Raw genomic sequence first — 18,089 nt, 5'->3', positions numbered from 1 at the left:
TTAAATATATAGAGGCGGCAAATTTTATATTGCCCGGGGCGGCAATTTGGCTTAATGCGGCACTGCGTGCAGACAATACGCGTACAACTGTTTTATTAGTCGTTTCATCATTATATTTATATTATGGTACAATATAACATTATGATTTTATAATCACACGGACTCGCTCAATAGTTGAACTATTTGATCTGTATAATATAGGTACGTCATAAAATAGATAGAATTATTATCGATTATATATTTTTCAAACGATCATTATTTATGTCGTCCGGACGTTCGTCGTCTAAAACGTTTACGTTACACGTAATCATAATTCATATTATTGCTATGTTGGTAAATATTTTTTACTATTTATTTATCATTCGCATCCGTGCCCACGAATAATAAAACGAATCGTGTATATGCATCAAGAATTGGAAGCAAGAATGAAATTTGAAAATATCCGGATTATCTGGATTTCGTTCAAGACCAACTCAGCATTTCCGGATTCGAAGGGGTTCGCTTATTTATTCATACGTTTCCCCAAATAATAATGTTCTATAAGTTGGTTATCGTTTACGGTTTTTTAAGTGATACAAAGTTTTCTGAATAAATGTCTATTTCTATATCATTTACCCGTGATGATATTTCGATAACCTAATACATAATAAATAAATACATTTGGAAATGACGATTATTTGGGTATTCCGCGACCTATATCATATTATTCGAAATCTAAATCGATGTAATGGATATAAACATTTAGTATTATTATAATACGTACCTACATTTAATTGTAAAAACTACCTACGAACAATTATAAAACTGTTTTATTTTGCATCGGTTCTATCTTTTTTTATACTTAATCAAAATGTTTAATACGTTGGTGCACCGACGATATACCCATTTTATAAGTTTATTATCATACCCTCGTCCGTGTTTTTATATTAACCATTTCGATAGAGCTGCATTTTTCAATTGCTTAACTAGACGTTTTTTTCAAAATCATTTCTAGGCTCGTTGGTCGGCAGAGGAAGAGGACTGATTCAGAATGCACTAAACATGGGCGTCAGAAACAATAATAACACCGGCCGCAGCGACTGCGTGTACAGGCGAGATGCAGACGACACGTGTCCCGGAGAGGATATACTTTTTCATTATTACACGCTCAGGTATGCGAAAGTGAAATTGTACACAATAATAATAATAGGTACTATTGACAATAATATTATTATTGTAGTACACCACTATAATTATAATAGTGCATATTATGTGAATGTGTTTCGTGTGACAATACGATAATAGCGCGCGTTTGTACAATCGTAAATAGTAATAATAAATAATAATACATAATGTTATAATATAACATTACTATGATTATGGCGGCGTATTTATAGCCGATGGAAATAATACCGAAACACCCGCGTTTGCAATTATAATATTATTGTTCGTGTATCATCATTGCAGATTCGTACAGGACGATAGTTTCGCGGTTACGACCGTATCCGTATTACGAAACGATCGTCAACAATATTGTTTATTTATTTATTTACTATTGTTATTATTATTTTTAAACCTACAACAATATTATACAACGAGATTGAATTGTTGTGAATTATTACATTACGTAATATTAGGGCTACTATAATATTAACCATTAGTTCGTTCATAATACAATAATAATATTATTAATAATTTATATTTTAATTTTTTTTTTATTCTCTGCTGTTGTCTAGATTATCGTTCTCTATTTATAATGCTTCGTGTAGGTTGTCCGAGATGTCTTTTTTTGTACGTAAATAAGGTTACAATATTATACTTGACCCACGAGGGCAAGATACTTCTGATTCTGAGCCTATATCAATAGAATTCGAACCGACGTATGCGTACCTAATATTATGTTCAACGGTTGACTGTAGACACGTGGACGTTTTTATGTCTTTACGTCAACGGATGATCGAAAATTATTGTTCGTATTAATATTTTCTCCGGAAAATAAAGAACAATAATATCATACCTGTGCATTTAAGCAGCAATTGAGTCAATGTTGAATCATTACAAATTAAAGTTACAGTAAAGAAATAGTTTTGTTTTTAAACCATCTTCGACATATTGACGAATTTATATTTGCATTAATATTTATATATAAACGGATAAGCCCTTTAAGGGCCTAAGTTACGTGTGTGTACAAAACAGTATCATTTAATAACATAAAACATATTTTTTTTATCACACTAATGTGATATGGGATTTACTATATACTATGTGATTTATAGTTTTTTTTTTAATGGAGAATTGATAATAGTGAGACCTCATTTTTTTCTTAAAAAAAATATGTATACAATATACATACATTATAAATACACGTATATTCATCAACAGACTCACTTCGCACGATTTTACCGTTCATGCCTTTTTGCCGCTATATAATATGGATCGCGTCAATTTTTATTCCGGCAAAAATATACTGTCTGGTGGACAGAGAAAGATAATTTTTCCCGACCTCATACGACTTTCTACGTTTATTCGGACCCGGGAACTTAGGCCTCATCCCACAAAGACCAATAAGTTGGTTTCCGAGGAGCTGAAATAAATCGTTTGCTATACTCCATCGTCGGTGAAAAATCTTTCCGATATGGGTGTAAAATTTTTCTATTCGACCTACCGGTAAATTCATTTGAAACAATTATTGTTCGGTATACCTACCTAGGTACTATAATAGATGGCACTGCTATATATTACGAAAAAAAAATCCCGACGGCCAAAGTACACCGAATGAATAACAATGTGTACAGCTATCCAATGCAGTGTCCTGGAACGAAGCCAGCGAAGTCGTTTTATTGCGATTTGCGCGTGTTGTTTAAATTTCCTAGACGCGCGCAGTCCGTGTTTTAAGTGCCGCAGAACAGTGGCGGCGTGTATAACCTAATTATTATTGTATATAAGAGCATAAGACGTAGTATTTTTCGATTTTGGCATTGAGACAGTTTTCGTGTTCGGAAATCCAATAATATAGGCACCTATAGCTATTATGCACATCACGTACATTCGTTAACTGACATCGGTGAACGCGGACGACTGGGCTGCATAAACACCCGGTAGAGAATATTTTGACCGTCACACTTTTCGGTGAGAGAAAGATGACGACGGCCGCACTCGTTTTAATCTCAGACCGCGGAGACGTGACGGGAGGATAAGATTCGTCTGGGTCGGACGGGGAGGATCGAGTCAACTATAGGTGTGACGGAGATCGGACTGTCGAGCTATAGTCGCGACGAGCTATAAAAGAAGCCGAAAAGGCGAATTCTCTATAGGAAACTGGCAGAGTTCCAACAATGTTGCAGGGTTCGACTTGTGTGTCCGACTGCGTTATATATATATATATATATATATTATGTGTTATTAGCACTCGGCTATACGTTTTTTTTAACTTTATGTTGTACACCGATTCATAATTATTTTTAACTATATCACAACGAGCACTTTATGTTTCCGATGTACAACGCTATTAGGTATTAGGAATACTTTAACATTTAATGGGAAACATTATTTTAGTCAGTGAATCATATCAAAAATGAAAATGACATTATTCGCCGTGTTAACAAAATAAATGAGAATTTTAAATACACAAATATTAAAATTGTATAAGTAACGGAAAAAATTAAAGATACAAGTAAGTAGTCAGTCAATTAGTTTTTAAATTAATTAAACATTTTCTAAGAAAAATTGACGAAAACTATAAATTATGCATAGAATTACTTAGTAGAACATTAAGGTTTTTTAAACCTAAAAAATTAACTATTTTTGTATGAGCTAACGAAGGTTGGGCGAAGAGGAGGAACTGATAATGATTAGTGTTTTAAATTGCTATAGTCATTCCCGAGTAATCCGTTATATTTCTTATCAGAAGACTTACGGTATTTCCATGTCATCAAAAAGCGGCCAACACTATATATCTATATTATTCAGGATAATATTAAATTTATTAATAATTAATATTTTTCATTATATATAGAACAAAAGTATTAACATAAGTTACAGAGTGTGTATCGATTCTGATAAATATCTTATTTTTAATCTTACAATATTATATTAATTTTAATTATATAAAATAACTTGTATCATACTTTAATACTTATAAGTAAAACATTATTACCGCCACTTTTATTCATCTAAATTTCAGCGGAATCGATGTACCTATATACTTTTTTTGAAAACTACAGGATGTTTTGACGTGAAATCAATAGATTCCTTTTGGATGTGTTTCTGTGGTGCAGAAATTAATTTGGAATGAAAATTGTACTCGTGGTGAAAATGGTTTAGTGCGGTCAAGCTACATTATTTCAACCGATGGTATTGAATAGAACACCAATCATGCGGAAACACGCGTATGCTCTATCTACCTACATAATTAAGATGGCTACGATTTAATACTGTAACCCGTAATACGGTTGAAAATTAAAGAAATCAAAATCTTTGAATCTAAAAATACCGCAGATTAAAATTTGTGGCAACAATTTATCGTAATAATTATATAAATTATTATGTACCCACCTATTCACTGGTAACTAAAGGCTAATTTATAGTTCATCAACTGGTAAATTATAATGGCTGCCATATAAATAATAATTAATTTCAAATCATCGATGGCAAACCGTGTTTATTTGATGATGTAATTGAAATTCTTTAAATCAAAATCTTTGGTATGGCTTTGCTCGCAGTTTGCAAATCGATGTAATAGTGTAGAAAGTAGAAACTAATATAATTCGACGTACCTAAATTAATCGATAAAAAGTATTACAATCGTTTATTTTACTGGTTATATAATATTGACAACATTGGCAAAATACTTAAGCACTCTGTACATAGTTATGCTGGCATGCAGGTAAGACTTTGAATTTTTGGATAAACGAAAAAAAAATGTTAATATTATATTTTACCGTCCAGACAGACGGAACATATCTAATACTCATAGTTTCCATGGGAATGGTCAGCTAGTATTAAAATGTCATTATTTAGTGTTTTGTCTCACAATTAAAGATTGTTACAACAAACGCTATTATAATTTAACATTACAACTTAAGGTCGTATTATAAACATGCCTTCTACTACGTTAAACCACACGGATTTGGACGAGGCCTGCAAGAGCCGTGCTCATCATTGCACCAAAACGCGACAGACAAAATTATACTCTTCCATGCCAAACATTATGTCGACGACGCCTGAAACGTAAATCAAATCGCCGTCCGACACGATAGTCCCAATAACGGAGTCGAAATATCCGCAGAAGGCCTAATATTCAATATGGCTGTTTCGGTCGTTCTTGTGTACTTGCAGAAGGATACGGATGCTGAGATAATGGACTAGGTGGTAACCAAGTCCACGGGCAAACCTAGTCGCCGATCGTATACCATGTGTTCTACTACGTTAAACCACGAGGCTGTGTGAGCTATTCTACCGCCCGCAAGTCGACTGACAATATTATACTTTTCCATGGCAAACATTATGTGGGTGGCGCCCGAGGCCCGAAGAGGAAATCAAAGAGCCGTCCGATACGAGTGTCCCGATAACGGAGTCAAAAGTTTTGCAGACCTAACTCGATGTGGCGGTTCCGGTCGTTTTTGTAGAGCTGCGGCAGGATACGGATACTGAAATAACGAACCCGGCGATAACCGCGAAGACATAGACGCCGAATAAATTTGGCCCCGTACTAAAAAATTCTTTAGGCGTATGTTGTGCTGCACGTGGTGCCAAGCTATATTATTATTGCTGTTGTGGTCGCTAATAAACAGTTTATATACCGTTCAGGTAGGTACACATTCATACACAACCATAGTTTTTGAAATCGTTTTGATGCTCTGTCGATGATGTGAAAATGTCTGTGAATGTCGTACGAAATGTCAAAGTGATGATTCGAATCATACGTAGATACACAGTACGTACATACACATTATTTGTATTTAAACGATTAGTATTTATATTAGAGGTATAATTTTACGTACCTATTACCTACATAATATATACTTTTAATATATTATATTACTGTAATTCAAAATGTTTGAAATAATTATATAAATTACCACAATGATATAAAACATTAAATTAAACAAATCGTACCTACTTTCGAATATGTACTTACCATAAATATATGATATGTTCGAGTACACATAATCTATTTAATGTAACGTTTTATAATATTGTGCTAATTATTTCAAAATTACATATAGAAATATGCATACATCAAAAATATACCTATACATATATGTAATAGGTACGTAAAACTATATCTCTAATATAAATATTAATCGTTTAAGGGTGTGTACGATGTACGTAATAATACTATAATTATTAATTTCTCATTTTTTCTCATTTTGACATTTTGTACAACCATTTCAAACATTTTCACAGTACAAAGCTTAAAAAAAAGAGTTCAAATTATCACTGTAGATTGGATGATTGTATGTTTAAATAAAAAGTAAATTAGCTATACATTGAGTTGTATTAATTAAAAATACATGGTTTTGACTTTTTGTTAAATAATTAAATGAGTATTGGTTTCTATTTTATTTATCATTAATAAACGTCCATGTTTTGGACAAAATTTTGTTTCAAAACATTATATTTGAAATGTCATTGTTTGTAAACAATAATAATATAATAACATGCTTTAAAAGTTTCAAGTACTCACAAGTAATATTTTTTAGTTGCAACGAAATAAGTAAAATCGTTATTTAGTTATTTCAATATCTAATTTCAACTTAAAATATCTATAAAAAAAACTGTGTATTATTTAGATTTTTTTGGTTACAATTTTTGGTACTTTTGTAAATGTTAATATCTATTCGTTTTTTAATAACAACAAAATAAGAAAATCGTTCAATGACAATTCGTTAATTTACGGTTGAATATCCAATGCAGAAAAAATTTTAAATTCAAATGTTCATAAAAAGATTATCCGGAAACTTTTATTTGTTGGTGAAGTTAGGAAAACGTATGAGGAATCTTGTATTACATTTTTGAATCTATATAAATAGAATTTTTTTTATGAATTTCTAACTCAAAATAATATGCAAATTTTCTTGATTTTAAAGTTTTACCAAAACCGATTTTGTCAAAAACTATTATTCCTGTTTTTTCCTTAATTTTGTTTTTGTTATTTGCAGACGTTTTTGAACAGTACTGTGAATTCAAAATTTTGACCTCCCAAAAGTATCAACTAGATTTATTTTTCCACTAGAAAAGTTGAAAATCGAAGCATTATTTCTACTAGAAAAAGTGTATACAGACAGAAGTAAAAACCACGTCATCATTAAATTCATAGCCCCACATAGAATATAAAATGTAATCAAACGAAATAAATTTCTTTATTATTTTAATAGTTAATTAGAATCAGATCGAATTGAGTTTACAAATAGTGCAGTTTGAAACAATGGATAACTACATCGTAAAGTTTTTAGTTATTTAAAACAACAACTATCGCCATATACTAGTTTGGTTTTGTTGGTGAATTTTATTGTTAGTTCCGCCGGACGTGAAACGTCTAAACAAAGGCAACGGATTTTGTTAACTTTACAGACAATATTTGAAATTTACATGGGTAGTAAATTTGTCATTGACACAATATATTATATGGTTATGCAAACTTTATTATTAAACTTATACGTCAGGTATGCATGTCTCAGTAATCAAGTGCCACATGTCACGGCTATTATTGCATTCGAATAGAAATAACAATACAAAATATATATTAGATTTATTCTTAATGTTTTGTTCTCCAAAATGTTGTAAAATTATTTAAATATTTGCTTTTTCGCTCATAATACGTCACTATCCGTTAGCTGTCATTTTTAGTTATTAAAAAAAATGTATGTATCTCCATCTAACTGAGGATTCGAAGACTTGATCGTTGCAGCTGTTTGTTTGTAAATCGTAAATTCATAATACATATATGTTTATAATATTTTTTTCCAAAAAGACTTTTCACAGTTGTATTATTATAATATAAACTAGACGATTTGTCTAGCTAGATTTGTGCTAACTACAAATAAAATGATAACTCTTAAAACTATACATCTCATAAATTCAGTCGTCTGTATCACCTACATCTATAGGATATAATTTTAAACATTTTATAAAATGCAAACCCTTTAGGACAAATATTGTTATGGACAAGCTTAGACAAATCCATAAGACTGAATTAAAATGTATACCAGATTACAAAAACTTACATCAGAAACTATAACACATCCAAAAGAGCTTGGTACTATCAACTAGTCTTTAGGTCCTATACAAAGAATATACGCTTAAGACCTTGGTTGCTATTTGCCACAATACGTCTTCAAAAAACCCCAACAACAACTCTAATGATGTTGATTAATACAAATTTTGGGGAACAGAGTGGCCGAGTGGATTAAGGCGTAGGTTGCGACGCACACCAGCGCCGGTTCGATGCTGGCCACGGGTGGCATTTTTCTTCGGGCCAGTAATGGTGTCCGGAGAGACGTGACGCCATCCCTCACCCGGACATGACAGATACCTACGGGTGCCCACTAAAAAAATCTGCCAAACCAAAACACACGTGTTTAAGCTCCCCCACAGTAAAAACCACCCAATGGCCTAAGCTGCCGCGGGTTAATTAATAATAATAAAAAAATAAGGTGGGTAAGTGGATATCGCTCTGCTGTATAGTAGGTTACAAGTGGGTCACTGTAATGGATGGTGTTAAATTTGAATTCAATGATATAATATCATTGTATAAGAAAAACAATTCTGATCGAAAACGGTCAGTCAGCCTATGATATTACCAAGTATATTTGATGATATTATTGTGAATAAAGTAATTTATATATAACCTATTTACGTGGAGCCTTGTTTTCAATTTTCAATCCTTAGCTATAAAAGTTGAACATTTTATAAATTTTTAACTACAAAATAATTATTAAATTATTTTGTCAAAATTTGAACTTTAAATGCTTATAAAAAAAAATTGTGCCCATATATTTTTAATATTTTTCAACTGCTATTAGCACGATGTATCAGGAGACTTATATTAAATTTTCACGCTTTTTTACTCAACAAATAACATTTTATTGATATTTATAGAAAAAAAAACTAAAAAAATTGAAAACTGACAATGTCCGTAAACAGTTTAAAAAGAGTCAAATTATTTGGAAAATGTTATGGTGTATAGAAAATGCTAATATAAACATTCAGTCAAAATTTCATGTACCTCCGGTCATTTGTTTTAGAGTTGCACCAAAAACCAAAATTGATTTTCTCGTAAACAGATTTTGCGTAAAAATTCCCGTTTTTCCTTAATTTTTCTTTTGTTTTTCACGCCGCGTTTGAAAACTAATAGAAATGTTTACTTTTGACTCCCCAAAGTATCAACTAGATTCTCTTTCCTATCAGAAAAGTTGCTGTTGAAGAAAATCCAAGCATTTTTACTGTCCTAAAAGATAATGAAAGACAAAAAAAAAATTAAAAAAATTAAAAAAACACACATCATTGTAAAATCAATACATTCATCGCTTCGCTCAGAATCTAAAATATTATTTGAAATTATATTATTTTTTTTTTAAGAATATAAACCGTTGTACTTTCATACAATAAAATATCACTATTGTCGGACAAATATAATTGCGAGCTCAGAAATATTATGAAAGAAAGAAAGAATGTTGCCGATTCGAAATCAACGAAACCGGAAACGCACATAGTTATACCTGCCTGTTATTATCGTAAAATAATACCTGGTATTAGTATACGAAACAAAAACTCCGTGAGAACATATTTTGATTATTAATAATAATTTATCGTCGTAAGCATATTATCATGATTATGATTGTTGTGTACACATAGTTGAGATTATTCAGATCCGGTAATTTACGTTTGTTCACACTACATAGCGTGTCTCACCACGCGTGTATATTATGTCCCCTAAAATTATTGTTTTTTTCGTGCTGTTCAGCAATTTGGGATATCCAGTATTATAAACTCCTTTTTTTTTAAAAAATAAATATATTGTTATTAATATCCATTAATTTTTATAATAAGGTATTGAACGAGTCATGCATCAGTTATTCTGTTTTATAAGTTTATTAAATTTAAATATAAAAAAAAAAACACTAATCAACTGTAGTTATAGGTAATAGCTTTGTGAACCGGTGATCTCAATGTTTTAAATAAAGCGAAGAGTTGAATTTGTGTATTTTTGGAGACAAAACAAACATCATGGTGTGACACTCGGAACCATAATATATCTGTTGATTCTGATTGAAACGTAAACATTTTACCAGTAAACTTAATAATACAATTCGCATAGTAAGATAGTAAATGTATAAGAAAATGTGTATGCTGCAAAGTTTTTTCGCACACAAAAATAAATTATTTCTAAGCAAACGATATTAGGGATTTACATACGACAATATTGGTTTTTAATATGCCACAAGAGGAACCCTCTCTTCTCAAAAAAATATTTTTCCACGACAATATAATATATTATATTATATTATTTAACTGTATAGGATATAAATTTCATATTGTATGCGCAGTACCGATAGTTATGAATAAATATTAAATATTGGTCGATCGAACGAACACGATAATATTGTAATATAATAAGGGAGAGGAACACAAACATTTAAAATATCTGACTTCTGACTATAACTACTCTCGATATATGGTTGGACGAATTCGACCATCAACACAAAATTTAATCTGCGTCAAATACCACGCGTTTCACGTTGTATAACCACGTATTACAACGTTTTATTGCTTTGGCGGTAGAAATAATATTATAAAATAAGATGTGATTTTCGTGTCGTTCGCATTCTTAAAATATTTTCACATCGACGCACACTGCTGGGTTCTTGTAAACTATTATATCAGTAGGTATAGTCGTCAGAATAAAAAATAAACAAATTTTACAGCGATGATCTAATCGTAACACTTGAAGACGCGCGTCGGCGATTCCGATTTCCTTGGGGCGAGAGCGTCACAGCTGAGCTACGAACAGAGCTGCGGACGAGCGTGGAGGTTTTTAGTCGTGGGTACATCGAGTAGGCTGCATTCGACAAATTCGGTGCGTTTCGAAGTTTTGACCAAACACCGTGGTGGTGTGCGTTGTCAAACGGGGTGGACAGAGGGTGACAAAATGGAGTGCCGCGAGGAATTGACGAGTGAACCGAGGGACACGAAGAAAGAGAAAGAGAGAGAGACAGCGAGAGAGATAGAGACAAGGACAAAAAGAGAGAGAGATACGGAGACAAAGACAATGAGAGAGAGAGATAGAGATATAATGATAAAGAGAGATAGATGGACGAAACGGCGGCAAAAGGCGGTGTCACGCCCATTCGAGTATCATCGAGTTTAAACGACGCGACGGTAAACACAGCATACAACAGGAGAGTAAGTTGTAGCCTTATAATATATTATATTACATAAGGACCGAATTTCCTGAAAACCGTTTTCTCCTGGTTTCCTTTGTTAACGACAACTGTGTGTGTGTGAGTGTGTATATACAACCTTGTGCTCGAGTTTCAACGATGGGTTGTGAGAAGTGTGTGTGTGTGTGTGTGTGTGTGTGTGTGTGTGTGTGTAGACCGCGTCGTCATCCACGCTTTCAGAAAGGTCAAATCATAAACACGCATGTATACTCACTTAAGTACCGTCAGCGTGGCGGGTACACCAATATAATATAATATAATTTAGGTACACGACGGCGCGCGTGTAAAGCGTTATTTCCGTACAAAGACAGTTTTTTTTAAATCGTCGACACAGAACAAAACGTCGTTGTGCAGAGACATATTGTGTCGCGGTATTATGATAATAATATTATAACGTCATGGCGTAATATATATTTCGCGGTGTGTCTGAAAAACGCGAGAATTTTTCACCGTGTACGTGCGAAATATTTCGTTTTCTCGATTGAGAAATACTGCGCTGTTCGCAGTCTACAAAAAAGTAGACCCGATTGAAATAAAAACCGCAAGGAAGAGACTATTAAACTTTAACATCTTTTTTTTGGATCGGCTCGAATTTATCATATAAATAAATCGTCAACAACGTCATTTGCAAACTTTTCGAACGTTTTGATTGGTTTCACTATACGCCACATGACACATCGTACAGTTAGTGAAATAAAGTCGAAAATCACCTGGGAACAACGTTCTTGAATATACGAGAGTTCAAATTTGTTTTGACAATAATAATTATTGTTTTTGCATCGCAGTTGATCGGTGCGTCGAAAATATATAGAATACGATTAAATTGATCCAATATTTTGTGTGAGTGTCGACGGTGATTGATCAACGTTACCACAAATTTCCAACCGGGATCTTAAAGCATTTCATAACTATAATATAATACTAATATAATATAATATTGTATAGTTATTACTTATTATACTACGGCGACAATATAGGAGAACGACGTAAAATTTGGCATGTAATAAACGCAGATGTTCCAAAGATAAATTTGACAAAATTCATGATTGAACGGACTATAACGGATTTGAACGAGCCACTGACGCCAGAATATAATATGAAATCTTTAAAAAGCTCATTGAAGGCACACAAAAAATATCATTATATTACTAGGGTGAACCACTACAGCACTATTATCATTTTTTTCTTTTTATTTTTCTTCTTTGACAATGTTTCAAAAAATCTATATTAAGCTCGCTTAACAAATTATATTATTGACAACGCGTTATGCCAACTGCGTACAATATGATTCTATTTTTGAACGCAGTGGATTTGCGTATACATCAGGGACTGGAACTTTGATGATTTTTACAGTTCCGGTTCCTGTTAGGTTCCCAGTAAAACTAAAATATCGGTTTCGGTTCCATTTCAGTTCCCAGAAAAACTAAAATATCGGTTCCGGTTCTGGTTCAGTTCCCAGAAACACTAAAATTTAGGTTTCGGTTTTCTTTTTGGTTCTTAAAAAATAAAAAATTTGTTATCTGATTTGGTTCTATACTTATGTAAAAAAATGTGTAGAGTAAAAGTATTGGTTCCGGTAAGGTTCCAGTTTTAAAATCAATTTAAATAAGGGTTCCGGTGAGGTTACAGTCCCTGTTATACATCGTTACCGACGGAGAACAGTATAGTTGTTTTATTTGACATTTTCCGAAATATTTTTATTCTAACTAGTCTGCCCACTTTAAAGCAAAAGTCATATGGAATTTATTTTAAATCGTGAACACGACATGAAAACGAAATAGACTGAAATAGTGAAATATAATAAAATAAACTAACTTAACTTACTTCTTACAATGAAAAATAAACTCATTAATTTCACGTTAATTAGAAAAGAAATTTAGTAATTTAACAGTTAAGTTAATGAAAAGTTAAAAGTAAATAGTTAAGTTAAAAAGTTTAAATTAAATTAACTTTTTAACTTAACTTTAACTTTTAACTCGTTAATGCCCAGCCTTGATTATAGCAATTATTCACTCTTTGATAATATAATAAATATATGGATACAAATAAATACAATACTATTATAGAACACCTATATCATTATTATGGTACCTCATGAATTTATTCTTCTTACACGACAATGTACCTATTTTGCCTATTCAATGAGCCGTGATATAGAAAAAAAAAAGCTGTCTGAAAAGTCACTACGTCGATCTCGATGGTTGTATACAATAAACCTATATACAACAGTGGCTTGTGGTCAAAAATGACGAAGAAGATGCACTTATGGCAATGTTGGTTTTTAATTTTAAATTTAAATATTTACATTTAATTCGACATAGATTTGACTATAACAATCTTTAAAAATAGATCTACCTAATAACTTGCAATATTTTAGTAGTATTATATAACTAATATTTTTATACAAATCAAAAATATAAACTTCACCAACTTGGTAAATTGTTACTAGATTTTAATTTAAATAATTACAAAAACAAAACAGCAAAACAAATTTGTTTTTTTGACACAGACATGACTTTTGGCTAATTTTCAATCTGAAAATCGCGCGACGCTTTTTTTTATTTACACTTGTTACCAGTTGCTATGGTGACCCGTAAATTATAACATGTATATAGGTAACAGTAAACAAAAAAATATATAGAATTACTATGGCGGGCTATATACTCGGGGTGGTGATGTGAAACTTTTCGAACGCACCAAACCGAATATAACATAGTTTATCGACAAAAAAATTAAGCCGTTTAGTCATCGAAGGTTTATAATCATTATGATAATGATATTATTATCATGTCACGTATTTTTTTTTAAACACTACGCATCATGCGATAATAATGTATCATATTTCAGGAACACCGGAGGAGGAGGAAGAGGAGAAGGAGGAGACGGGTATTCGAAAATGCAGAAGCAACAAATCGAATTCACGTCACCCGCTTGGCTGCACTCGAGTGGATGGGATCGTTCGCTGCACACGGTGTTAATTGTGCACGGGTACGGTGGAGCGTCGCAAGACTACTTGCCCGGGGCAGTGCTTAGAGACGGTTAGTGTGTACAGATAACTTCGTTAATACATTAATCGCCCCATCATCGGAAGGGTTTTTTGAGATGCATATCGAAACGAGTGCCTAGATCAGTGATCCTCAACCTGGGTGACACGTGAACTTAGTTGATGGTTTCCTTAAACTTATAAACTTAGTTTATAAACATGATATTAGATTTTACCATGAATATTATCATTGATTATAAATACTATAGTACCCTGGGACGCGAGATTTTTAGAAATCCCCAATGGTGCGTGGACAAACGAGGTTGAGAACCATTGAACTAGATACTCGATATATGGGTAAGTATAAGATGCACAGGTTTTGTGAGTATATTATAAAGATATTAGATACTCATAATACAAGTATCGTGAAATTAAACACCTACTTGATACTTCCGTTTAAAATTTAAACACTAAGATAATCCATACAATTTAAGTAAATTTTACCCGTTGTATTAAGTTCTCGTTTTTATTTCTTAAATTGTAATTGCTATTAATATTAATAATACATAATATCACATATAATATTAATATATATTATTATTATAAATATATAAGTTGGTACTAATATTAAATCTGAAGTCAAGTCTCAATGCTTACACACATGATTGAATTGTTCAACCTCATCGATAGATTTGGGCATAACAAATATATTTGATTTGAACGGAATTTTGTAGTAATTACAATATTATATTAATAACATTATTGCTTAAATTTAGTATTACACAATAGCCTTAAGTAGGTATTTAAGTTGTTAGTTAGAGATTTACACAAAAAACTAAATATCAATTATAATATAATTATATGATAATGAACGATGATAATTTAGCCATTTAGGTTGAAAAAAAGTTTAAAATATATGTTTTTATCTATTTATAATTCATTGATAAGTGATGCCATTTTATAAAATAAGCGTGCACTAAAAAAAAAGCCAATAATTGACGAAGAAAACAATATTCGTCATAATAGATGAAAAATACCGTGAAGTATGTAATTAAAATAATATGAATTATCGTTTTTTTTTTATTTTGAATTAATAAACCTAAAAACTAGACATTTTGTTTGCAATAATTTAACGTTCTAAGAAGTACTTTAAACTAAAATTATAATTGCAATTTGTACAAATTATTAGTGAGTAAATAGTCAGTGGAGTCTGTTTGATCTATTTTCATCCGTCATATAATTAAATGCATACATTTTTTTAACTCAAATAGAAAACTTAGTGAATGGAGTATTTAATCATACAAGACATATTATACAGTACACGCGGAAAATTATGTCATAATAAACGATGGCGGCGAAGACGGCGTCGCGTTGGTGTAAAATGTGATGAGACTGGACTCAAAAAAGTCAATAATATAATTCATGTTATTCTCTTTGGCCCTCTTCATGCCAGTCGTATGAATAGTTGTATAAGTATATAAATGAGTTAGTAAAAATACATCTCAATAGACTCGCCGTGACCTTTGTTCGTCGACGTTTCTACCGAAATAATGTATCAATCGTTTATTAGTACAATAAATTTCGGTTATCATACTATATTTTTTATTTGTAGAATTATTTTTGAACACAAAATAAAATTTAAAATATAATTTTTTATTGTTAACAATTATTATTCGTTGCTGATATAACATTTTTTTATTTTACCACTTTTACAGTAAGCCTTAACTTCAAATTCTATATAAAGATTACATAATTGTATACGATTAAAAATGATTCGAAGCGCCAGGTTATCAAACTTTTTGATAAGCAAGATTACCAAATAATTATTTTGATTATAATTTTAACGAATTTTCGTATTTTTTCCTCTGATTTTTTTAAAGAATATTGATAAGTTTCCCAGATAAGACCCTTTGATGAACAAGCTAAATCCTATTTTCTATACCTAAAACCTCACTTAATGTTAACGATTGGATAATTTTTAATACTAGAAAACTTGTTTAAACATAAAAATAACAAACAACACACATCATTGTAGAATTAAAATTGCCCGCTCAAGATCTAAAACATTATTTTAAACCACCGAAATCGACGGGAGATTGCTTTTTGGGTCAAACGGATTTCCCTGTGCACAGTCACCGCGTCATCGTTATTATTATTAAGTAACCTTAGTGTTATTTTTCAGGACGGGTCTCGCACATTTCTGATGGCTCACGAATTAATAATTCAATTTGTTCGTCCCTCTCGAGTTTCGACTTTTGAGATTACTTTTGGGAATCCGTTTAACAGCCACTAATATAGGAAAGGGGGAGCCATTACGGGACTTAAAGACCTGTGAGCACGCTTTGGCGTCACCGCGGTGAACGCCTACGCGTTTGACGTAATTATATTTTACTCGAGTGCAATGTGTTGGCTATCGACAGACTCTTCGCGTTTTCTTTCTTTCGTTAGCACGTTTAGTTTCTCTGGTCTCCGAGTCGGTGAGAACAAGCAGGTCCGTGAATAAATTTTCTCAACTCGCGATGGATATTGTCCGGCTTTTGTGTGTGGGTTCCTCACTACGGCCACAGAGCGATTTACATGTTTTTACGGGTTAGAGAACTGGGTATAGAGCTGGTACCAGTTGACCTATAAACTGCCTAAATGATACGTTTTTCAGTTTGTAAAATCGAAATTCACTTTAAAACGTATGATAATGTTTCAAGCAGCATGTGGAAAACCTAATACACGAATCGTATTATATCAAATGTTAACATGCATTCTGCTGAAAAATTGGATAGTACAACACGGCTCACTCATTTACATACTTTTTTTTCTTTCATGTGGTGTCACAACTGAGGTGGGAACCACTATAGTATTACTTCCACCTCTGTCGCGTCGTTTGTTGAACTAAAATGACAATAAAAAATAAATAAATAGTATTCAAAATACAAGTCTCAAACAAGTTTATACAAACTCATTTACATACCTAGCGTATTATATGTATGTACAAGACAGGTTGTACTTTATTTTCTTTTTGATATTTCCGTACTTGACGGAAGACGCGTAAATATAATAGCAAATAGGGAAAATCAAAAATTCACACACGACGGTGGAAAACAATAATAATATTATACCTCTATGTCCGTATATAATATTTACAATCACAGGTAAACAACCGTAAACTGTTATTTTCTGCTCCACCCTGTAGCTCGGTTCTCGGACATCCGTTTATTATACGTGGGTATGCATATCGGTATAATATATATGTGGATAACGTCTAAATAACGTCGCAGGTTAATAATAATAATATTATTATATTTCTGACCGGAAACAGAGAAGGAAATCGATCAGACTGGCTCTCAAACGTTTTATGACATTTCGAAGAAACATTCATTCATTTATAGGGATTCATTGACCGATCGAGCCGATTATTTTTATTTTGTAGGTAATTTAAAACAAGAAAAAAGTAAAACAAAAAATCTCCAATCATAATGTATAATAAAAACATTAATCGATCCACTTAGGATCAATGAATTATATCAATAAATTTTAGCTTTGTCTATACAAGCTTATTTTGTCTAATTAACCAATTACTGGAAGACCGTAATAAAAACAATTTTTTTTTCCAAAACGAGGCAATCACTAAAGCTTTCCATGACGATGAGGTACATCGTGCCGGGTTGAATGGATGCACAATGCATGCA

The 18,089-nt window shown here is 32.0% G+C and overlaps 1 protein-coding gene across 2 annotated transcripts in view; it reads left to right on the top strand.

Moving 5' to 3' along the window:
- LOC132951129 (phospholipase A1-like) overlaps nucleotides 1-18,089 on the top strand; it is a 31,882-nt gene that overhangs the window by 8,373 nt on the left and 5,420 nt on the right. For both annotated transcript variants that reach the window (XM_061022846.1, XM_061022847.1), the window contains exons 2-3: nucleotides 995-1,151; nucleotides 14,271-14,461. In XM_061022846.1, the coding sequence (XP_060878829.1) occupies nucleotides 995-1,151; nucleotides 14,271-14,461 (348 nt within the window). The remainder of the gene's footprint in view (nucleotides 1-994; nucleotides 1,152-14,270; nucleotides 14,462-18,089) is intronic.

The sequence above is a fragment of the Metopolophium dirhodum genome, chromosome 8 (genome assembly GCF_019925205.1).
Source record: "Metopolophium dirhodum isolate CAU chromosome 8, ASM1992520v1, whole genome shotgun sequence".
Taxonomy (NCBI): Eukaryota; Metazoa; Arthropoda; class Insecta; order Hemiptera; family Aphididae; genus Metopolophium; species Metopolophium dirhodum.
The sequence above is the reverse complement of the archived record's forward strand: the minus strand, read 5'-3'. Positions and strand labels throughout refer to the sequence as shown.